The sequence below is a fragment of the Colletes latitarsis genome, chromosome 8 (genome assembly GCF_051014445.1).
Source record: "Colletes latitarsis isolate SP2378_abdomen chromosome 8, iyColLati1, whole genome shotgun sequence".
NCBI classification, from domain to species: domain Eukaryota; kingdom Metazoa; phylum Arthropoda; class Insecta; order Hymenoptera; family Colletidae; genus Colletes; species Colletes latitarsis.
The window spans coordinates 22,482,386-22,507,257 of NC_135141.1; the positions used below are offsets into that span (position 1 = coordinate 22,482,386).

At 34.9% G+C, this 24,872-nt stretch overlaps 2 protein-coding genes and 1 non-coding gene across 10 annotated transcripts in view; 2 read left to right on the forward strand and 1 right to left on the reverse strand.

The window, feature by feature from the left end:
- Positions 1 to 473: 473 nt before the first annotated feature.
- On the reverse strand, positions 474 to 7,628 carry LOC143345146 (uncharacterized). Of its 4 annotated transcripts, none has more exons than XM_076771996.1 (6): positions 7,081 to 7,628; positions 5,563 to 6,585; positions 5,012 to 5,189; positions 4,633 to 4,926; positions 3,946 to 4,188; positions 474 to 3,421 (listed from the first exon to the last, which is right to left on the reverse strand). In XM_076771996.1, exons 2-6 carry the CDS (start codon positions 6,582 to 6,584, stop codon positions 1,736 to 1,738), a joined length of 3,423 nt encoding a protein of 1,140 aa, XP_076628111.1. In that variant the 5' UTR covers position 6,585; positions 7,081 to 7,628; the 3' UTR covers positions 474 to 1,735. The 4 variants fall into 4 exon arrangements, with proteins under 4 accessions (XP_076628111.1, XP_076628113.1, XP_076628110.1 ...); XM_076771998.1 differs by lacking the exon at positions 7,081 to 7,628 and having other exon boundaries at positions 474 to 2,111; positions 2,196 to 3,421; positions 5,563 to 7,072; XM_076771995.1 differs by lacking the exon at positions 7,081 to 7,628 and having other exon boundaries at positions 474 to 3,418; positions 5,563 to 7,072.
- A 419-nt stretch (positions 7,629 to 8,047) lies between these two features.
- On the forward strand, positions 8,048 to 8,119 carry Trnah-gug (transfer RNA histidin (anticodon GUG)). The gene has a single exon. It is a non-coding gene; the product is annotated as a tRNA-His (tRNA).
- A 2,497-nt stretch (positions 8,120 to 10,616) lies between these two features.
- Positions 10,617 to 24,872, forward strand: part of Crb (cell polarity complex component crumbs) — a 54,305-nt gene continuing 40,049 nt past the window's right edge. For all 5 annotated transcript variants that reach the window (XM_076770225.1, XM_076770227.1, XM_076770228.1 and 2 more), the window contains exon 1: positions 10,617 to 10,888. In XM_076770225.1, the coding sequence (XP_076626340.1) occupies positions 10,864 to 10,888 (25 nt within the window). In that variant the 5' untranslated portion in view covers positions 10,617 to 10,863. The remainder of the gene's footprint in view (positions 10,889 to 24,872) is intronic.

Genomic DNA, 24,872 nt, shown 5'->3' on the forward strand with positions numbered 1-24,872 from the left:
ACAGTTCTTTATTTCTTTTTGTTTAATTACGAGGAGCAATAACTATACAAACAATTACGTTTGTTAAAATGTTTTCAACTATACTTACGTCTATAAGCTCCTCTAAACCTGTTCAGGTGGCTCCCATTATCGACCATTTTCTATCGTTCCACTATCCGAACGTTAAGAAATAATTATAAATTTAATTTATTATTAAATCAAGATAAATAAAAAATATTCAAAGGAACTAGACCGTTATTTTTTTATCAATATTTCAAATGAAATTGTAATAAAATGATATTATTGGAAATTGTGATTATGCAAATGTTTCATTCGTTTTTGCCTAATAGACAATATCGTATCAAAACAATAATAAATAAATACACAACTAGAAGAATACTTTTTCGTAATAATAATAAAAACCTTCACGTATCAGTAAGGATAAAATTTGAAAACAAACGTTAAAAAATGGTTGTTGAGGGAAATTATAAATCAAGACGTCGCAACAGTTATTGCCATATTTGTCTTTTAATCAATATTTTGAAAGAAATTGAATGATTACAGATAATTTACAGCCAACCGGAAAGTGTACGCGTATGTATCAACATGATTACACCAAATTTAATTAGAAGAGAAAAAAAAAAATAAATAAAGGCAAATAAAATAGCATCAAAGATGATTGGGAATTTGTTCATGTAGTAAATACATATACACATAATAATATAAATAGTCGATTTCAATATTTGGCGTAAATCACTTTAAAATTTCTATAAACTACGATAATGCCGTACACGCACTTGCGAAGTAATTATGCTTACCATAAAAATCTTAACCTCCATTAGAAACGAATTCATTCTAGTACGAAATTTCGCGATAAAGTACATTTTCGCACGCGGGTTACAAATTACAAAAACGAATAGCAATGATAATACTTAAACAACTTTGTATGAATCTCTTACTCGTTATATATATATACATCATTATAGTAAATAGTAAATATTAATAATTGCATTAAAAAATATGGAAATTGTAGCGGGAGGGGGTTAACCTCAAAAGTACATTCAAGCGACAAAGGGAGAAAGACGCCTATGAAGTATTACGTACTGTATGTAATTTCTACAAAAATAATCTCATACGAGAAGCATTATATATTGAATCAATTCTTTCCTTGTCCCGATATCCAACTTTACGTTTTCTAAGGTTTCTTGATCTAATTATCACCAGACAATATTTTACAAAAATATTTACTCTAATATTAGTCGAATTACTTTTGAGCAAGTGTATGTAACAAGCTACGCAAATATTACGCATAATTGTTCGCGCTGTCGCCCTCTGTCACTTGCCACAAGGAATTGTGCATCATCAAATACAGTTTTTTTTTTTTTCGGCTACAATCGTATTTCACTATTTGCTTACGTCCGGTTGAAAACGAAGCGCAGTTTTTTTTTTCTTTTTTTGTTACCTAGTTTAGTTTGATACTTGTACTACGTACAACAATCAAATATCGATATCAAATATAGAATAAACTACTTAAATGCATTTGGCATGTCTCGTTTATGTGCGAAGCCCACATGTTCTAATCCGAATAATCGATTTACATCGATATATTCAAAACTCTAAAAACAAATGGCATCACGTCCTTGGTTAAATCGACTTTGCGCTTACATTAAAATAATTATTACAACTTTGGACTCTTTCAGCGGATCTGTTCCGCGTCGATAGTTACTTCTCAATGTATAAATATAACTAATTACGATCATTTTGTTCTACTGGTCGTTACAGTTGGATTTACAATACTGGACCTGACATGAACACTCTGCTTGCTAAATTTACTTCTCGTGGCAGCTGTTGTGCATTCTACAACTGACCTCCGACTTTTCATGATGTCCTTTTCATCGAGCTCCGAAACGTCGTCTTTCTTTCTGTTTACGTCCGGTGTTCTTCCATTACTTTGCCGTTCGCTACGATTCGTTGACACACTCTTGCACGTATTTTTCCCAGCCTTCGTGTCGCCTTCGTAATATTTTCGCAACGGTTGCGGCGTATAATACAAACTGAATCTTTTCGATTTCACGCTTTGCTTTTGTTTCTCCTCGCGTAATTCGTCGGTGGAACTAAACTTCCGACCTATTCTGGTATTAACAGAAATCACTTTGTCACTAACTATAACAGACTCGGAAGCCTTTTTCGCAGAAGATGGTAAAAAGCAACTGAACCTTTTATTTTTCGTCGGTATCCTTGAATCTGTATCGTGCTTCGGGGTACACTTTTCACGTCTAAGTTTTACTACCTCGTTCTTCGTGCATTTCGATTCGTCCGGCGTTTTCAACGAGTTTCTCTTGTTATTCGACAAATTATTCGATCTCGAAGGTTTCGAAGCGTTCACGTTCAACGTCGTTGGCGTTTGCAGTATCTTTGTTGCCGACTTATCCTGATTTATTAACGGTGAATTTTTTGCAGAATTTTGTTGTTTAAAATTATCAGTCTTTGATTCTTGATTATAAGAGAAACGAATATTTTCAAAGCTATCGGTCGACTCCATACTTTGAGTCGAATTCGATCTTTGATCCTGTGTTAATTGTGCAAATTGAATATTTACGAAACTATCCGATGTCTGAATGTCGTTGCTAGAACTACCGGTTAAGCTATCGGTCGACGACAAAAGCACGTTACAATTTTTCATGTCGTCGCTCGCTAATTTGGAAGAGATCTGCTCGGAAAATATTAAATTGTCGTAAAGATGTTTCCGCCTATATCTTTGTTTATTTACCCTTGAATTAGTGGATCTAGGTGTTTCAACGCCATGTACATTACTATTGGTTGACATGTCCGGCACAATAGGCGTAGAATTGATCTCGCTAGAATTTCGTTTATTGTGTAGGGACATGTTCTCTTGAACTTGATTGCTGTCACAAGTTACATCGATTTCGATTGAAGCAGCATTTCGATACCTACTTAATAATATTGAATTTTTAGGAACACTGTTCGTAAATGAAGATTCACTACTCGACGAATTCGAACGGTACTCGCGTAGTTGTTTTTCGTTTAAATTGTTTATAAGATTGTGCATAGACTGACTAAGGTTGTGTATATCTTGTAAACAATCTGCACTAAGAGACACAGGTTCGTCGTCGCTAGGATTACCGTTATTGAAAACAGTCTCGTCGTGACTTGAATTTTCTTGTTCCTGATCGATATTACGAAGCAAATCAATATTCTCTGGCTCTAACGACAACAAAACTTCGCTCCACTTGCTTCTGATATTTGTTCTGTTGTCAGGTGTACCGTCAATTTCGTCTCGCGAACTGTCACATCGTATTTGATTCTTGTAATCGAACTCGAAAGTCGCTAATCTTATCGGCTTACACTGCTGATCCCAGTGTTGCTCCGATGGGTAGGTAGATGTTGTTGCTGTGGTCTGCTCGCCTCCTAGAAAGCTCTGCTGATATACAGAGGCGGAACAAAAGAAAAAAAAAAGCACTGCTACAGATACAGCAAACCACTACTAAAGCCTGCCTAGCACCGTGTTCAAATAGCCAAGGATAAAGCTGTATAACAGGTAAGCATCAGGGGTGGACAGGTAGCTTGAAACGCGAGTTCCGACCGCCAAGATATCGGCGAATTCAAACAAATACCGGGTTCTGCCCGAACTAGCCGATTCCTTGACGACTTGCACCCGAATTTTAAACCACCGACCACACTCCTAGTAAGCATTTTATTCTATACGGCGGAGAATCGAAACTAATTCGTAATAAATAAACTGTAGAAAACTAATAAGCAAATTAATAAAAAAATATACATAACCAAAATTGAATATCTATGACGATATAAATAAAAAAAAAATAAAAACAAATCCACCATACCTACTGCAAAGATAATTTTGTGTTACTCTCAATGGAAAGGGTAAGCCATGCAAAGGAACAGAAGTGGATTCTCTATAAGAAACTAATAATTAATGACAGTTACCGCTAGCCACGGATGGTCAAGTACATCCTCCGCGCTGAACCTTAAATCAGGTTGTGTTTGCAGCATGTTTGAGATCAACTCTTTGGCAGAATCTGATATGTTATCCCAATACGGAGACGTGAATATGTACTGACCGCTTAAAATACGTTCGAATAATTCTTCTTGACTGTGATCGAGCGAAACGAACGGCGGAAAACCGCAAAGCAAGATATATAATATTACGCCAGCTGCCCATACATCGATCTGAAAAAATTTTTTTTATTTCGCCTTTTGACATATCGGCTTGTTATGTATCCTCATATCGTATCGCCGTTGCGTATTATTCAGTGATACGATACGGCGCAAAGGCGTGTAAGATTTTCCTACTCCGTCGCTGCACATCCATATCGAAACAGAAATGTGGAAAAACCAAAATGTTAATTCATTCCGCGACTGCAGGTAGCAGTTATCTCGTACGATTCGATTCATTGTATGCTCCAAAGAAAGGAACCCAATACATTTATTTCGCTACTCTCTAAAGTAACTCCCATTTTCGTCAGCTCAACCGAATACCATGTCATTTCTTAATTATACGAAAAAGTGTCGATTCTATTTTGTACATGGCGGGAATACGATACGAGAATACGCAACAGGTAGATAAGTGTTCACCTCCATGCTTACAAAAATACTTTTTGAAAACTAATATACCTTTAAACCGTATCCAGTCTCTGCGAGAATTTCTGGTGCAACATACGTGGGTGTACCACAAACCACATACAAAGGTTTCCTTACGACTTGAGCAAGTCCAAAGTCACCTAGTTTTAAACATCTAACATGGCTTCCATCCATCTCCACTAAGAGATTCTCAGGTTTAACGTCACGATGAACTATGTTAAGCGAATGCAAATAAGCTAACGCAGACGTTAAATGTCTGATCATCAAACTAGCATCCGCCTCTGAGAATTTTGTTGCAGCAGTAATTGCATCGAATAAATCTCCCCCCTAAGGTAACGCATGGACATAATGTTCTATTATTTAAATGAAACTTCTAATAGTCGGATTAAACAATTTCGTTAAGGAGATGTACCTTCACGAGCTCCAGGACTAAAAACAATTGGTCGGGAGTATCTTGTTCGGCGATTAAGCTAATAATATTCGGATGACAAAGTTCTCGTAAAATCGCTACTTCGTTAACCAATATTGCCTTTTTACCCTTATATTTATACTTAGTCACAATTTTCATTGCATACTCTGCACCTGTTGATCTAAAAAGTACTTTCTTATAAAGTTGGGAGTTTGAAGTCGATTTGTATAAGTATCAAAGTTAGAGAGAATTTCATTCAAATAACAGATAATAAATAAAAACTTTGCATAGCAGTTTATTTACAACGTTTATGCGATTGAACGGTCATTCGATTAAACTTTTATTTGTTCAACGCGAAACATAATTTAACTGTGAAATTCAGGTTATAATTTGTACTCGACAAACAACGAATCAAAATTTATTTATCGTTTCTTCACTATTCGTTATGTAGATGAGAATTTTGCCAATCTCATATTGTAGAGAGAAAAAAGATTATTTTGGAGTCGATAATGTCGTGATACTGTCGGTAAAAGTAATGTAAATTAAGTACTTACTTATGAGTGCAATGCCTAACAACTGCAAAATTTCCATTTCCGATTTCATGGCCAACCGTGTAGTGTAAACGTAATGGTTGCGGCAATATCAACGAAGAAGAACTTGGTGTGCGCACTTGTGGCGTGTTAAGCGTCTTTTTCCCAAATTTATTTGGCATTCTAGGCATTGGGCCACTTTGCCTTTTCGACGACCACGGGCATCTTCGAAAGCTCTGAATGATCTTGGATTCTTCAAAGTCTAATTCAAAATCTTCTTGATTTGATTTCTCAGGGCCGTAAGCCAAAAATATATCATCGCTTCCAAAGAATTGCTCCAAAGAGTTAATTTGTTGTCCTGAGAGCGTAAAAACTTTTCTCACTGCTCCTGAATCTAATTTAACTGCTTCTGTGATTGCCTCCATAGCATGTTCATAACTCGGAGCGTTTCTCTTGTTCAGTAAAAGCTGTACAACTTTGCGTGGTTTTGTACCGTGTCGAATTAAAGTAATTATTCTTGCTTTCACGCACAATGGTATTGCACTTATTTGTCTACCGGTACCGGCTGGAGATTGTGGTAAACCGGACAGAGAACTGCCTCTTCTTACTTTCATGGATGAATATTCCACTTTTTTAAAAATCTCTCCTTGTCCGGAAACTACATACCATTTACCATCTTCTAAATCATCGATACTTTGAACTTTCCTTCCATCCATAGTATAAATTGCCCTAACACCGTTCGGTAAAGTAACACTTGATATTAAAGCTCTTGTTAAATCTGAGGCTAGACTATCAAAACTGCGATATTTTTCTGGAGTCACAGCCATCACTATACCAGTATAAAATTTATCTCCATTTCTAAAAAATCTCACTCTCTTTGCCTTTTTGGTTGGCGGTGTTCTAAATGCATTCAAAGCATGCCGTGCATTGATATCTAATGTTCTTTCGTCTAAACTCAATATAGTGGTTGAATTTATTTCCCCGCTTCCAGAAAAATTACTATCGCCGGATGGTGATGCAGCTTGACTCAATGGTTCCTCCATCATCCTGAATACAAAATATATTCGATGTGCACACAACACGATTACCAACAGTATTTTAGGCCATAAAATCACAAAATTACACATAAAAAGAATTTAAACACAGCTGTTTTGAAAAACTATAAACAAAACTTGTTATCAATTGTTATACACTGATTAAGAACACAGAACATCTTAAGATGACATTACAGTAAAGGCATTTTCAACATATTATTGTTAGAATTTGTATCAATTTAAAACTCAAGTAATAAAATAACAAATAAATCAATTACGCTTCAAAATTTAACGTCGTTTTAAAATTTCCAAGCGTTTATTATACATTTAAAAATTCGTACATGCAACAGCCCGGCAACAAGAGTATTTATTCACCTTCCTAACCTACTTAACCTTCATTAATTCCTTCGATATGTATACAAATAAAGTGTATAAACGACCATTATTAACCATAGCTATTATTAATAATCTAAATTTATCAACAATCAACGAATGCGTATATACTTACCTGCTCGTTGAGCAGAATGCAGTACTAAAAAACAGATGAAAAGCCAACTAATGAACGAATGAATCACCACTGAGCTGACATTTTCATAGCAACCATGACGCGAATGCCAGATAATAAAAGCGAGAAATTTCACTTTCGAATTATCCTAAAATAATTTCCCTTTTTATTACACCTAAATAGTATATAACTGTTACACTTCACGGTTTCTATCGCAACACACTGATTTTTGTTTTCTACACACAGAATAGTTTGACCTGCCAAACTCTATAAATAAAGTAGCTTGTCAAAGAGAAACTGGGAGACCGGAACCGGAAATGTAAAGAAATTAGAAGGGTGGAACATGAAAACGAATAACTGAATAAGATAGTCGTTATTAATTAAACCGTAATTAATTGTTATCTACTCTATTTATGATTATGTGTATTCTGTATATCGTAACGAATTATCTTGTTTATTGCCTGTCACTCACGTAGATAACTGAATTTGCTTATATTACATATTATAAATTTCAATCAAAAGCTTAGTAGATTTTATATTTAAATATTTCAAAAGTTATTAACGAAGTACTATTATAAACGGATTACATAATCGAATTTAAAAAGTCGTGAAATTTATGGAGAAGAAAGTAATTAAATTAATCTAGTAGTTGTTATAACAGTTTTTTTTAAATGTTGTAGGTGACAGAATAGGATTACGTAGAATTGATAAGAAATTTAAAAATCTGTCGGTAAAACAAAACAACTGTTAATGACAACAGAGGGCAGTATGATCGCTAAAATCGTTTATCATTTATCGGAGTATACATATTACATTGCTTGTTATTATAAAATATCTCTTACATAATAATACAATAAATATGCATATCAAATAATCAGTACTATAATGTATATAAAAGGTCATAAAAAATCACAATCTTATATTTTCTTCATAAATAAAAAGAAAAGTACGTTTCATAACTCCTCTAATAGCCGTGATCGTCTAGTGGTTAGGACCCTACGTTGTGGCCGTAGTAACCCAGGTTCGAATCCTGGTCACGGCAATGTTCGACACATTGTCACGGTAGAGGGATTTTTTTTTATTTTCGTTGTTTTCATAATTATTATTCAATCTACGCCAAAACATTATATTTATATTTAATAAATTAGAATTACACAGCTACGCAAAATTTAGTTTATAATACATACAGTTTTACCTAAATAATGTCGTATAAATGCACGCAGTAATGTTTTATAATCTTTCATTATTCTCCTCTGATGGGAAAATATATTATTAATATTTTTTTTTTTTGTTTGTTTTATTAGAAGACTGATTGTTACTTTAGATGACATTTGTGAAATTTGGAAAGGACACAAACTTAGATGAAAACATGTATTGTGTAAATCGAAACAAACATGAGACCATCATATTATAAAGTGTAATGTTTTCTGACATTCTTGAGATGGCCAACGATTTTCTACGGAAATTGATAATTTCAAAATATATGAAAATTGTTTTCTCGAGAAATGAGAATGGATGAAAAATCCCGAGAATTCTCGACACGAGATTCCCGAGCACAATTGGTATTCGAAACTGGCCTGAGTTTTATTTGAAATAAAAATAAGAAATAACTGTTTGTTTTAAAGGTATTTCGTTATATTCGAAGCTATTTCGAAAATAGAATAACGCAATTGTATATTAAAAAAGTTAATAACGTGAGCATACTTTTTTATTCTGAAATTCATTTTTCTTGTTAGAAATAAGAAAAATTAAAAAATTCAATTTTTGTTATTAATGTAATGATACACACGGAGTGTCCCAGTATCGACGACACAATTAAAAAGGGGATGTTTTAAAATTTGATCTTCATTTCTTGGGTAATTGAATTGCTTTAATATGTCTGTCCATCACCCACTGTTTCTACTTATGCTAAAGTCCAAGTCGTACTCTATTGTACCCATACACAATGAATTTTTGAAGTCGATTTTCTGGAAAATGAATCGATACCTTATATGTACATAGAATTCACTGTATAAATATTATTATTTTCTAATAAACTACTTTCTTTTAAATAGTGACAGAAGAATAGACAACACACATAAACGTACATGACAAAGGAAATCTGTTAACTATCCTGAAGGACTGCTTATAAAAAATAATCTACATGAAAAGGACAAAAATACTCGATGAAATGTAATTAAAAGAAGTAAGTATCATATTAAATATAAATATTGAGTGTAAATATTTATTCATATTGATTGTTAAATATGTAACTTTCAGTGGTCGCTAATGGATTTTAAGCTGATGAGACATTAAATAAATTACGAAAAGAAGAGCATCGAGAAATGCAAAACACCGAGAGGCGGGAGTGCGGGGGGGGACAAGTTTTGATCGATAGCAATACATCCCCTCTGTTATATCCGATAACAGTCGGCGAAGTAAAACAGAACTATAAAATAAAATAGATAACGAGAAATTAGTAAAAATGTGTTATATAACCATTCAACACCTGCAGACATTATTCAACAACAGTGATGGATGAAAGCGTTATATAACATACGATTCAATATACAATCATTTGTATTTGTGATTCAATAACTATCGAAAACTTTCTGTGTACCTTTTCCTGCACGGACTTTTATTCGTGATATCTCACTTATTTATACGTAAAAATAAAACCACACGAGCAAAATAAATATTGTTACGGATCCAGTTCCCGATCTTTTTTAACGTGCAATTGAAAATATTTAAAACAAATAATTAAAATATAAATAACTTTTCACTGCAATCTCATGGTACTAGTTTTTTTTTTAAATCTGTTTTTTGATTTTCTTGTCCTCTTTCTGTCTTAGTTTTTAGTATTTGTATCTTCAACTTCTTTTTCGATTAGAACTGGAAATTAAAATTCTTAGTGTGTTAAAACTGAATAAAATAATTTTTTCTTCTGTTCAATATCTTTTGATCTGTTCTACTCTTCCGTTATCTTCTTAATTTTTAATTTTTGTAACTTGAGATTCTTATAAAATTCTTTCCTTTTGTTTCTTAAAATTGCTTGTATCAAGACTGAATAAAATAATAAAATAATTTTTTCTTCCATTCGATATCTTTTGATCTGTTCTACTCTTCCGTTATCTTCTTAATTTTTAATTTTTGTAACTTGAGACTCTTATAACATTCTTTCCTTTTGTTTCTTAAAATCGCTTGTGTCAAAACTGTTCTATTCTTCCGTTGCCTTTTTAATTCTTAGTTTTTGTGACTTGAAATTCTTTTAAAATTCTTTTTTTTTTGTTTTAAAGCAGTATTTCGAACAATGTTATTTGAAAATGGGGCAGGTACGATACGAAATACCTGGTGTACGATCTCGTTGATCCGCACCTGGCACCGCGATCGAGAGAAAGATAGGCATAGGAGCGATCCAGCCGGTGTTGGTAACGAGACAGGGCCGTAGCACGGGCAGCGTCGCGACGGAGCGATGGTGCCTGGAGTCGGTGGGGGGAGACACCACAATAGCGGGGCGACGTTCTCCAGAAGAGCCGCCAGTCTCGTTCGGTGTGTGTTTATCGACGGTTGTAATAGCGCGGGTGGATTTGTGGCGTTGAACGAGCGACCCGTACAACAGCCGTTCTGCAGTGCGTGGAAAGGAAAAGCGTGCGTTTTTTTTCCTGTTCGTGCGTAAAGGAACAGAGAAACGGGGGCAAATGCGGTGACCGAGGATGCCACGCGAGTGAACGTGCAAGAAGAGACGCCGTGCGTGTGCGGGTGTCCTCGAGAGTTCGACTGCAGATCTCCACAGACCGGTCGTCGAAAATGCGGGCGCGATACGTCGTGGCAGGTGAGTAAGGCCCCGGGCATGTTCGCCATTCGTGCGTCGTTCTCGCTTCGTGAACCTTTTTGCTACGTTCGCCGCGGGCCTCGCGCGAGTCTCGCGATCCAGAGATCCGTGGTTTCGCCGCGATCCTCGAAAAATTAAGCGTTTACCACCTATCGATACGAAAATATCGATCGTCGTAACCGTGACTCTCGATCGTCGTTAATCCTCCGTGGCGCGTAATCCACGTTACGTCGACGTTCAAATATCAACGCAGAACGATGTACTCGGTAGCGTCGGATTCGTGACAGGTGGGGAGGCCGTCTTGCCAAACCGTTCCGCACACCTGATCGCCTACCTGAAGTACTGTTATGCGTCCGTGTACACTTAGGATCGTCTAAAATAAACGTCGTTCTGCTTCATGGATGCCCCCGGTAATATTCACGCGCGACTTTCTGTTAACGTTCAAACGACTCTGCGTCTCTTCGTTCCTTCCATTTTCTAACTGTACGACTTTTCGTAACGGAGAAGTTTCTGTTGGTCGTACTGACGTTCCCTCCGCGGATTCTCGACCGTTCGCGCGGCTTGTGACTCCACTTTGCGTGCAAGTGTAAAACTGTTAAACGGAAACGTACCTACGAGCATTCTGCGACTCGAACGTTCCAAACAATCTTGTTTTTGGCCCCACTTAACGACGAAATGTAATATTTGACTAATATACGGTGATGTTTTGTATCAAAAAAATTGTATATAATACAGGGTGTTCGTCCACCCCTGGGAAAAATTTTAATGGGGGATTCTAGAGGCCAAAATAAGACGAAAATCAAGAATACCAATTTCTTTACTGAGGCTTCGTTAAAAAGTTTTTAACTTCAAACATTCCAAATCGTTCTGGAAAAATTACTTTCGGTTACGGGGGTCAATTATAATCATTTTTTGTGAATACACATACCCGCGAAATCCTATCCACATTTCGAGAAAAAAAATCGGGTAGGTGCTGAAATTTTCAACAAAATTAAAAAATTTCAAATCGTTTCAAAAAAATTATTTTTAATTGCAGGGGTCGGTTATAATAATTTTCGGTTAATAGACATACCCTCGAAATCCTAACCATTTTCGAGAAAAAAATACCTTACCGAAAATATAATTTCAGGCCAGAAATGTCACTCCAAAATTTGGTGCGTATCTTTAAAACGTCATAACTTCTGAACGGATTGAAGGATTTTAATGTTTAAAAAAGCAAACTACGCGTATTTTGGTGGACAATATGTACAAATCGCAAAAATATTCGAAAAGTTGGTCCTTGACCTCGCAAAATGAGAAAAACCCCATAAAAATGGTCCAATTTTCAAACAGCCATAACTCTTACAATTGTGAATATATTTCAATGAAACTTTTTTCTGAAGTAGAGCTCATGGGTACCTACAAGAAAGTATTAGACAACTTTTCCGTACAGCGTCAAACAAATTTATTAAAAATGAGAAATCAATTTTTAAGAAAAATCAACAGGGGGTAGGTGCCTAAATTTTTCGGTGAAATTGAAAGGTTTGAAATCACTCTGGAAAAATTATTTTCGATTGCAGGGATCAATTACAATCATTTTTGGTCAATCGACATACCCCCGAAATCCTACCCACTTTCTAGAAAAAAATTCGGGAAGGTGTGAAATTTTTCGACGAAATTAAAATATTTCAAATCGTTCTGAAAAAAATATTGTTAGCTGTGGGGGTCAATTACAATAATTTTTGGTGAATAGACATACCTCCAAAATCTTGCGCATTTTCGAGAAACAAATTCAGTACGGGCGGAACTTTAAACGTTAATAACTTTTTAACGAAGCCTCCATCGACAAATTGGTATTTTTGATTTTCGTCTTATTTTGGTCTCTAGAATTCCCCATTAAAATTTTTCCCAGGGGTGGCCAAACACCTTGTATATGTTTGACGGAAAGAAATTTAATTCGTGCAAGATTGATAGGTGTTTAGAAATATGTAACATTGTTTTATAACTTGGACGGTTATTTAGGACAAAATTTTTATGGGAGAAAAGAAGTAAACATAAACTACGACTTATATTCGTAAAAATAGACCGAGAGATTCCAGTGCAAACTAGTTCTGTTTAGCAAGAGACATAAAGTAGTATATAAAAGGAAAACTTGTCGTTAACCTGAAAACATGTACACCTGAGAGTCAGAATAATTGAAATAGTAGAGAATGCATTGGATGAAAGTTAAAAAAACAATAATAAATAACAGAGACTATTGTTTAGTCGGAGTATCAATTAATTCATGGGATTTTTCGAATAAATGTCCAAAAAATGATTTTTTTTTCGTGAGATAAAATAAAATTCACGCAATGGTTATTTGATTTTTGGATCAACAATTTGTGCTTTTAACTAAATTCAAACGATGTGCATATTACGACTATACAATTATTATTCTGTAGTACTCAAATTCACTTGATGTTTAATCGAATATTTTGTTTGATAAATGTATGCATTTAATGTATAGAGCAACAGTTTATGGTTTTAACTAAACACAAGAGAAATATTAGGTAGGAAATGCAATTTCAATTTAAATTTTAAAATCACGTGATTGTTTGACAGCTAATATGTAACCCGTGTATTGTAACGAAAAAGAGAATTGGATTTATATTATAATTTCACAAACGGAACATTTCGACATATTATGCCGTAAAATTTTTAAAAAGGAAACGAGGCGCAAATTAGAAATATTTGATGCAATATTTTAACACATTCACAGCCAGATCAAGACCAAAATTTTTATTTTATATCATGGTAGGCTACCATAACTTAAAATTTGTTTTACTTATTTTTGTAACATTGTTAAAATTTTCAAATCCTATCCAAATTTATTTCCCTCGACATCTAAATTTCAGAATGAATTTTTCTAGATTCGTAGTGGTAAATGCTGTCGTTAAAGCGTAAAATTGAGTTACTCGATCTTGACACGAGTTGAAATCTTCCAGCGTTCGAGTGACCGACAATTCTTGAACCTCGAGCATCACGAACGATCTAAGTAGTGGCGTAGTGGCGCGTTTCACAGGCAAAGGAATTAAACTCAGGAATCGCGAAGGTCTGATCGATAATGTTGGTGCAATGACCCGCGTAAGCTCTTAAAATGTAAAGTAATCGCGAGAAGGTACGTCGGCTCTGGCCTGTAAGAGGCAAGGGACGAGCCGTTGATAGAAAACTTACAGTTGCGCAAACAAAGTTTGAGCGCGCGTGAAAAATTAACGCGATAGCGTAAAGTATCGGGCCACGATAGCCAACATTATGATACTTGCATTCGTGAAACAGACCGGTGGAATATCGATCGTTTTAAATCATGCATCTTGCGATACTCGACGATGATTTCCACTTTGCCCCCCTCCCCCTCCCCCCACGCAAGGTAGATAATCCAATATTGCGTGAATTGTATTTTGCATTCCGAGAAGAAATTATTGACTATTTAATATCTCTATAAATTAACAAATAGCTTGACTAAACGATAGTCAAAGATCGACACTTTGCAGCTTCGTAAACGAGCACATTTATTTGTAAGGGATTTTTTGTATTATTATGATACTTTTATTTTGATTATGATGATTCCCACTTTGCTGCCCCCTCCCCCTCCCCCCACGCAAGGTAGATAATCCAATAGTGCGTGAATTGTATTTTGCATTCCAGGAAGAAATTATTGACTATTTAATATCTTTATAAATTAACAAATAATTTGACCAAACGATAGTCAAAGATCGACACTTTGCAGCCTCGTAAACGAGCACATTTATTTGTAAGAAATTTTTTGTATTATTATTTTATTTCAGGTAAATTCTTTTGAAAGAAACAATACAATATTTATAGATATTAAAGACAACTTGAATTCAGGCGTGGAAACGTAGAAATAAATGTTAGCTTATGAAACTGGCAAGTGTTGGTCTTTATTTATGCTTGCAAGCCTTTGTAGCGATAGAATGAATAAATGGCTAACTTTGTACAGCTACTTGTGGATGGCTCCATAAGAAAATGCGCACAAATCCCGTAAAATTTCCTCGGCAAACTCGAGGGGAATTGTATTCATTGGGTTTCCGAATCGGGCACATTGTGCAATACATGAATAAAAGTGTGTGCCAGTGGTGGTCAACTTCATCACGATATAGGAGCCATATAGAGGGTCTTCGGCTAACCCTGGGAAAAATTTTAATAGGAGATTCTAGAGGCCAAAATAAAACGAAAGTCGAGAATATCAATTTGTTGATTGAGGCTTCGTTAAAAAGTTATTAAAAATTTAAATTTAAAAATTTCAAATCGTTCTGAAAAAATTATTTTCAGTTTCGGGGATCAATTGCAATCATTTTTGGTGAATACACATACCCCCGAAATCCTACCCACTTTCGAGAAAAAAATTCGAGTAAGTGCTCAAAGTTTTGGGTGAAAAAAAAGACTTTCGAATCGTCTTGGAAAAATTATTTTTAGTTGCAGGGGTCAATTGCAAGCATTTTTGGTCAACAGACATATTCTCGAATTCCTAACCATTTTCGAGAAAAAAATTCCTTACCAAAAATATAATTTCAGACCAGAAATGCCACTTTAAAATTTCGTGCGTATCTTTAAAACGTCATAACTTCTGAACGGATTGAGGGATTTTAATGTTTAAAAAAGCAAACTACGCGTATTTTGGCGGAGAATATGCAGAAATTGCAAAAATATTCGAAAAGTTGATCCTTGACCCCGCAAAATGAGAAAAACCCCATAAAAATGGTCCAATTTTCAAACCACCATAACTCACGCAATAGTGAATATATTTCATTGAAACTTTTTTCTGAAGTAGAGCCCATGAATACCTACAAAAAAGTATTAGACGACTTTTCTGTAGGACGTTAAACAAAATTACAAAAAATGAAAAACGAATTTTTAAGAAAAATCGACGGGGGGTAGGTGCCTAAATTTCTTGACGAAAAAAAATTTTTTCAAATCGTTCTGAAAAAATTATTTTCGGTTGCGGAGGTCAATTACAATTATTTTTGGTGAGTAGACATACCCCCGAAATCCTACGTACTTTCGAAAAAAAAATTCCGATAGATGTGAAATTTTCGACAAAATTAAAAAATTTAAAATCATTTTAAAAAAATTATTTTTAAAATTTCGTGCGGATCTTTAAAACGTCATAACTTCTGAACGGATTGAAGGATTTTAATGTTTAAAAAAGCAAACAACGCGTATTTTAATGGAGAATGTGTAGAAATTGCAAAAATATTCGAAAAGTTGATCCTTGACCCCGTAAAATGAGAAAAACCCCATAAAAATGTTCCAATTTTCAAACAACCATAACTCCTACAATAGTGAATATATTTCAATGAAACTTTTTTCTGAAGTAGAGCACATTAGTACCTACAAAAAAGTATTAGACAACTTTTCTGTAGGACGTTAAACAAAATTACTAAAAATCGAAAACTAATTTTTAAGAAAAATCGACGGGGGGTAGGTGCCTAAATTTCTTGGCGAAAAAAAAAAATTTCAAATCGTTCTGAAAAAATTATTTTCAGTTACGGTGATCAATTGCAATCATATTTGGTGAATACATATACCCCTGAAATCCTACGTACTTTCGAGGAAAAAATTCTTTACCGAAAATATACTGTATGGCCGGAAACGTTTCTATAACTTTTTAACGAAGCCTCAATCAATAAATTAGTATCCTTGATTTTCGTCTTATTTTGGCCTCTAGAATCTCCCATTAAAATTTTTCCCAGGCGTATACTTTATCAGAAATTCTCTAGGGATCCTCTATTGGAACGGTATTTTATATACATAAAAATAGATATATCAGTTCAACAGAGTGTACATTTGGACAGATATGCAAGTAGGTGCTATCTAAATAATATTAATATTCTCCTTCCACTACTAAAAGATTTGAGACTAATTACTTTGAACATTAATGCCCCGAATATTTGTCAAAGTTATACCCACTGTGAAAACAAGAAATAATTATTCAAACTGTACATTTTTAAATAAATGTAATTGTTTTTTAATAATGTTTGTAGTAGAATAAATAATACTTATAAAAAGTGATTTAAGTTAGAAAGAATTAACATATGAAGCTTTTAAATAACGAAGATCAATAAGTGGATACTTTTGGGTAATAAAAGGACCAAGGTGCAAAAAGTAGCTGCAATAAAATACAGGAACTCGCCCCGTTTACTAAATCATATAAACAAAAGTGAAGCGTAGGGCTGTAAGGTTGTCAGTTCGGTGCACGCTTTCGTTGAAAATTCACCTTTGTAGTAAATATTCACGAGCATCTCGAGTTACTTTCCATTCGTATCGTCACCTGTGCGCGTAATTTCATTCGTGAAAGCATCCCAGAGGTAAGCGTCCGGCGAGCGTCGGCCGCGTCCAGATGCCGGGGATTGAATCAGTTTCGAAACTCCTTGCTCTCGATTATTGCTAATTAACCTAAGTGATTCTCGAGATTAACGAGTGCCCGTTAGAAGCACTTTTCTTCGCGCGGCGGTTTTGTCCCTGATGATATTACGCGGTCGGGGATTCTTGGGCGAAAATCCACGCCGAGAAATCGCGCCACCGAGCGTGAAACTGAAAAAGTCCGGCGCACGAATTTCTAGGCAAAGGAAAACCATATTTCGACTCGTCTAGCGCAGGTGGAAGCCACGTCGGTGCATTAACGTTGATCCCTCGCTTCACGCTCAGGTGCGTGCCTTGAACGGCACACGCACGTACAAGCTCACGCAAACTACGACGAAACAGGGCCCAACGTATTCCCCGTTCTACCTGCTGAACGACGAACGTCAAGGATTCTTGAAACCCAACGGAAAAAATCGACTCCTTTGTTAATTGCATTTCCTAAGAATCTCCACTTTTTCCTTTTGGCCAGAAAATAATTTTAAAGGTCGTACGGATCGTTACGGGAAATCATATTTAAACGTTTTTAATTTTGTTTTCGAGTCCCCTTTGGTAATTCTCCTGATGTACAGGATGTCCAAAAAATTTCGAACCAAATTATATTACATGTGTTACCGAGATCAAATAGATGAAAAAATGCATTATTGAAAAGATATAACCGTTCAAAGATTTACCATTTATTTGTTTACAGCAACACGTAGTATAAGTTTAACCTGAAACTCTTTGGCCACCTTGTATATGTATAAAAGTTTACATTTTTGAGAGCTTATGTCTTTTCAATAAACCATTTTTGAACACAAGTTTATACCAACTTTGTTCATCTATTTATCTACAGTGATATGTAGCATAAGTTTGGTCCCAATCTTTTTCGACTGTATTTTACTTTCTTAGCTTGTAAGTATAATAAATAAAGAATAAAATGATTGTAGATACAGCCTAAAAATGTGTTGCCTTTTATTTTCAGGCTCCTAGACGAGGCCTTTTAGAATTATTTTAGCCTTTTAGATAGTAATAAATTACGATGCCAAATTTGAATTTTTTGCGATAATTTGTTTCCGTAATGTACGTTCTTGGTAATGATTCATTTTACCGTCCAGCAAACCAGAACCTTGCCTTAATCGTTTTCCGCTTCTTCTTATCGTCAGCGAAAAAGGAGTCGACTAGATTCCGTGACAGGTGCTCTACTTTATTCGACGTATACGAAATTTTACCGCCATAACGGGAGACTGCTGGCAACTCTCCGACAGTCAGGATTCAGTTCGAATTCGTAGAACGGTGCACGTCGTCGTTTCTTCGTTTTTCCATAAAGAAGATTCTTTATGTATATTTCCGTCCAGAGTTTACTGAACCGATGCTGCGTTATCCTGAAAGGCAAAACAGGATAATTGATCAATTGGCGCTTGATCAAGCGGGGGCTCCTAAAAATTAATATTTCAAAAACTCATTGCATACCGTCGACATTAACGTCGCTAAATTTAAATCACCGACGTTCGATTAATCTGTACCAAAACTCACGCGAGGATCAAATAAATTAGTAAAGATACAAGCAAAATATACGTATATTTGATAAATTAATACGATATTAATATTTCATTCTGCATAAATGCAGATATTCTAAATAACTACTTAATATTAAGTGGGTTAAATACGTTTAGATTATGTATACGTATCATTTCGAAATTATTACCGAGAAAATTTCTTATCTGGATAGAAATTCCAAATAATGAATGAAAGACAAAAATTAATCTCATATAGATTGAAATCTGAATTTTACAATAAAATTATTTCATTGACTGTTCAACGGAATAAAGATTGAGAATAAATTGATACACGATATTTCAGTATTATTGAAATGAAACTTCGCTAATCTGCGATTGTCGATTTAGATTAGATATTTCACGCGTATTGTCTCAGTAAATTGGGATTGAATTCTTTTCTAATGGGGGCTCCAAGATAATATAATACATCGCTACGATGAATTACGAAACTTTTCATATAAAAATATCCTTGGCGGGGCGTAGCGTTCGTGCATCAAATTGTATTTTAAATGCAATCGAACTTGCTTATAACAAGCATGGATATAACGAGATCACAGCTATAACGAGCAAATAGCCATGATGATTTTAATTTACGCGAATCCCCATACAATTATTCACTTTTATAACGAGCGTATCGCGTAAAACAAATTTTATGCACTTTGACAAATATAAAAATAACATTCTTTAAACCACCATCAGTTTTAAGATTCGTTCCAAACACTCTACCAGAAAATTTTTAATACACCGTAGAATTAATTTAATAATTCATAGTATATTACTAGTAAACGCATTTTTTGTTCGAGTCCAAGTTTAAGTATAAACAACTGGATCACGATTTAGGCTTTCATACTTTGTTACATTATTCCTGTTGGTCGTTTCACTTTATTGCAAATTCGAACTCGTTTTCAGTTTTCTATAATTTTGCAACTTTTTTACACAAGGAAATATTATATTTGATATGTATTTGAAATAAAAAAGAATTTATTCGCCACGTTCGCGAGGAAGATTTACATGTCGGAATTTTAACTAAATACAGTCGATTCGGTATGTTCGATGTCTTTTGTAACGTTACATGCTTTCGACGAATGCACAACGTCATCATTCCAGAAGATTGCATTTTTTCGAGATCATCGAGGCGCGACGAGCGCAGAACGAACACGGTTCTGGTTGTTTTATTTCGTCGGGTGCATTTATTTCGAGGCTTTGTCGCGACGACGTCGATAACAATCGCTCGTAAATAAAATACGGTAAAATCAATGACACGACACGATGGTAAAACTAACAGAAAAGATATAAATATGTACTACTTTTCGCGTCAACGATCGACGGAAACGCCGCGCCTCGCTTCGACGGTTCGCGTAAGTTTCATTTGCATCTTTAATTTGTTTTTGAAACATACTACGGGCTCTTTTTCCCTCGCTTCTCTCGATTTTTACGTTTTCTAAAAATTTACACGAGAATGACTTCTCGTTTGCGATTATCACGTTGGTCTCGCGACAGTTAAAAACACAACGAAAATATTTTTTACGAATAAATTATTCTTCGCGTGACATTTTCACATCAAATGCCCATAAACGCTCGCATTAATCAAACGACTGTCTTTACTATTATGGATAACGATGCTTATAGTATTATCATAACTATCGTAATGTGTAGAATGTTGTAGAACAGCGAAGTTACATTCCTCTAACGGTAGGTTTGATTAACTTTACTATACTTAACTGTATTAGCCATTACTTCCTGGATTCTCTGGCTTCCTTATGCGCTTTGTATGAGGTAAACCGTTTCCTCGTTATTATGCTCGAAACAACTCGTATTATTTTGTATTATGCGCGTTTTATTCGGTTTTATGAAAATTGGCATTCACGACGGAAATCGTCGATCCTTAAATAACATTGAGGGTTTCTATGCTTTCTGTTTATTTAATTCATCCTTGATTCGACGAATTTTCAATAGCTTCATTTTAATAAATTAATTTAGTGGACGCGTTGTTCGATAAAAATTTGGTTTCGATCTTTTTGCGTGCATTTTACCATGCATGCTCCTTGAATCATTTTAAAAAATTAATTATGAATTTATTTTACGTATTTACCGCGCGTAATCATAATAGTAAAACATAAAGAAAATAAAGTAATACAAAAATTGTATAACAACACACACTATAAATTGACAGATTATTCAATCAAATTAGGTTTTTTTAAATCAGTTGGTGCAGCATAACAAAGGCGAATTTTTCACGAGATCTTTTACCCAAGCAAAGTTTCAGGTTTCGAGATTTCCAGTTTTTCAGTCCTCGACGCTCCCAGGAAATTGAATGACACAAAATCGATTGTTCCTTAAAAGAGTTTGTCTCTCGCGATGGTAAAAGGAGTTGGGAAAAATCACGAAGGATAAAGGATCTGGTCAGCACGATTACGTCTCGCTATTATTTATTTTACAGCTTCATTAGACGCGTACTCGAAACCAGACGAGAAAAAAAGATAAAACAGAAGAAATATACAGCGAGGAATATTGTAAATCATTTTTGGATTATCGTGATTTCAAGGTGAAACGCGAAGAAAAAACGTGCACAATTAATCGTAGATATGATATCGTGTGCAGAACATTGTCTCTACGCCCTTAAGAACGACAGATTAGAAACTGGTTTATCAGTTCGCTGCTGCTTTCTACGCTCTCGCGTCGTTGACTTTGTGATTCATAAAGTAGATGACATAGTCATCGATTGGAACGCGTGCAACGGGAGTTTTCTTGAAACTTCTTTTAATAAACATTCCCTGTTATTCGATGCAATTTTCTCGGCGCATCGTTCACGAGTAAACAAAAAATTCTGTTATATAAATCTAAACATACGAGATAAGTGGTATCAGTAAACTCTCGTAAAATGAAAAAGAAAATTTCTATACCCGAGATAAATAGTAGGTTTAAGATGATAACAGAAAGACACGCTTCTACAATTAAATTCTAATACTTAACGTATTAACAGAACAAATTTTTAATTATTTATGTATTACTATGTATGGTAAAAGAAATATGTTAGTGCACCAATTAAATTGTAAGACGTACTAATAGAACAAATTTTTAATTATTTATATATTACTATGTGTGATAAAAAATTTTGTTTAGAGCACCACTTAAATTGGAAGACGTACAGGGTTTGTACCCTCCATTTTAGAAGACATTAGTCTGAAAGTCTCTTAAATCACACTGGAAAACGCACCACATACCGGGAGTCTGGTTATTATCAGAATCAAGTAGTAGAAAATCCTTCGATGGCTCTCGAGTCCTGTGAAAGGTTTTCTTTTAAAGAAACCATGGGGAGCACAGGACACTCGTGTAAAGCGGTTCCCAAGAGCCATATGCCACGTTTAACGTTATTGTCTTCTCTACTTTCTTGCGTCTGCTTAACGTTACTCGAAAGCTTCATTTTTTTTTGTCACCCCAAAGACAGAAACCAGATTTCCGATTTCGTGAAAGTTTCATCACTGATATGAAACGATGTTATTAATAGAATATTATTAATAGAAAGATTTATTTAAATTATTCATATTTTTTTATATTCTAAATGTTCTGTTCCTGGTAAACAAATATTCTTGTTGCGTCACGGTTACGTTTACTTTCCTTTTACGCTGTGCAATTTAATCATAATAATCGCGCATTTGTTATCATTAATGGAAGGATTTCATGCCCGATAGCCACTCGTGTCGTTGAAGTTGGCCACGTAGCCAGAATCCATACGTTAGCCTGATCCGAGTAATTAAATAATTTACTCGCAACAGTAATTATTTGCGCCTCGTAAAACTTCTAGCCATCGGCATGCATATCCAAACAAGCTTCGAATAAGTTTCTCGCTAGCTGCATGAATAAACAATTTTTTATATTCTAATGCGTTATTAGGATTCGTGAACGACTATGAAAAGTTTCTAACATTAATCTTTATGCAAACGTGTGAAATCGTTGTGATTTTTTTTAATTTGACGTATTTCCTATTGTCGTAAAATCTCGAAAGAAAAATGGTAAATGGTACTTTAAATCTAGTAGGATTCATTCGAAACATGTTTCTGTATACTTTGAAAATGGTTCAATTAATGTAGACTATATTTAATTAAATGTTTTATAATTTATATTTTTATTCTATTAAAATTGTATCGAATAGAAATATTGTATATAAACGTGTAGAATTTAATGTCATTTAATTTCTTAGAGTTTATTCAACGTTATGTTTTTATATCGTTGATAGACGAAGAACTGGTAATGGAACTTGTACTTTGGCGCGTGTCGTTTCTTAAGAATGTAAATGCGAGTATTTACATTCATGCAACTGTTCATGCAAGTTGCTTTTACACGTGCCACACATCAAATTATATTCCCGGTTGAACGGTATAGAGAGAAGAACGTCTCGGAGCAAACAAATCCTATTGAGGTGACTGTTGAACCTGGGCGTTATCGGGTCCAAGGAATTTCTGTGGCCTTTACAATTACCTTAAAATACACTTTTGACATGTAAATGCGTTTCGCGTGCATTTAGATAAGCTACACGATACCAAGCCTTGCATCTCGTATCGTGAGTCATTGTGGCTTCAATTTTTCCAGCCATGGGAAAACTGGTTTTAAGGTTTAACCGTATTAAACCGGGGCTCCTTTCCTGTCGACCAAAAGGACGACTGTGAATGGGAAAATCAAATAGTTTCAAAACGAATCGCACAAAAGCTTCAAAAGAGGGAACAATTTTTCCAATGGACATATTCGTTTGGCGCTCTTTTGGGTAAAAGGTACAGTGAATTAATATAAATTGAACGCGTATAGACTAACTTTATTTAAAATTATATTTTTAAATATCTCATTAATGAAAGTAAACACAAGTACGATAAAAACGTATCGTAAAAATTAGCCAAATTAGATTTTATTTAAAATCTCTCGAAGACGATATTTTATAAAAACGTAATTTTAAATATCTATAATTTATAAGCAGCTGTCATATCCAATGTTTGTGTTTTGTTCAGAAGAAACTCAAAAATTATAAGATTGAAACATCGATTGACATTGGGTGATTTAGTGAAAAGTTGTTTTTTTGGTATAATTGAAAGAAAAACAATGTTCCGCGTACCCTTGTACCACTTATAGTCGCACACAACCCTGTGCCAGATTTTATCAAGTAGGATTACGGCTAGTAGAAGAAAAAAGCGATACGTGCGTGAATTACGTAAACCTTGGCGCGGATCACGTGATTGTTTAAATACTTTGAACTTCTTTCTCGTTTTTTTTTTTTTTTTTTTTTATATGTATATATATTTTTTTAATCTTAAAGTACCTACTAAGGCAGTACCGTCCTACTGTCCGGTCGAACGGCTCCCATTCAAACCGAAGCCCTAAGCGAACTTTCCGCGACGTTTGTAGAGCAGCTTTGATACGTTTCACTCGGAAAACCAATAGTTCCGCGAGCAGACTTCCTTTGCAAATACCATTCAACGAAACTTCACGTCAAGGTGGATGTATAAAACGCTCGTCGTAGATTCTATTTACAATGCGACATACTTTGAATCGAAACTACGGCACACGCTTAGGCGTTTCATTAATTTATCGTCGACTAGCCTTTTTTTTTTCAGCTGCTCTGTTCTGAATTCTCTTTCGAGCACGCTCAGACAGTCGTAAGTAAATTTTTTGCATGTATTTACAAACATTGTTTTCATTTTAAGGTCTACTTATGAATTCCCTTTCGTGCTTCCTGGTTTTCCCCCAAAGTATAAGAAAGAAATCCTTGCAGCCGCTCGCCTGAGATAGACGATGGCCTGTTCAGTAAGTTTATAAGATGCCCATAAAAAATTCTCTTTCTGTATGATTTTAAAAAAGTAATCGCGATTATAGAGATTGCAGCCTTGCGTAGGTTACGTGGATCACCTTCTTATCAGGTTGAAAGTCTCGTGAAAATCACTGGCGACCGTTAAAGCGTTAATGTGACCGTACATCTCAATGTGATTGCACTAAAAAATTGCTGATCTCTACCTTGCAGGTACCTGACCTAGGGGGTCTTACAGTTATGGAAATTGCTTTTG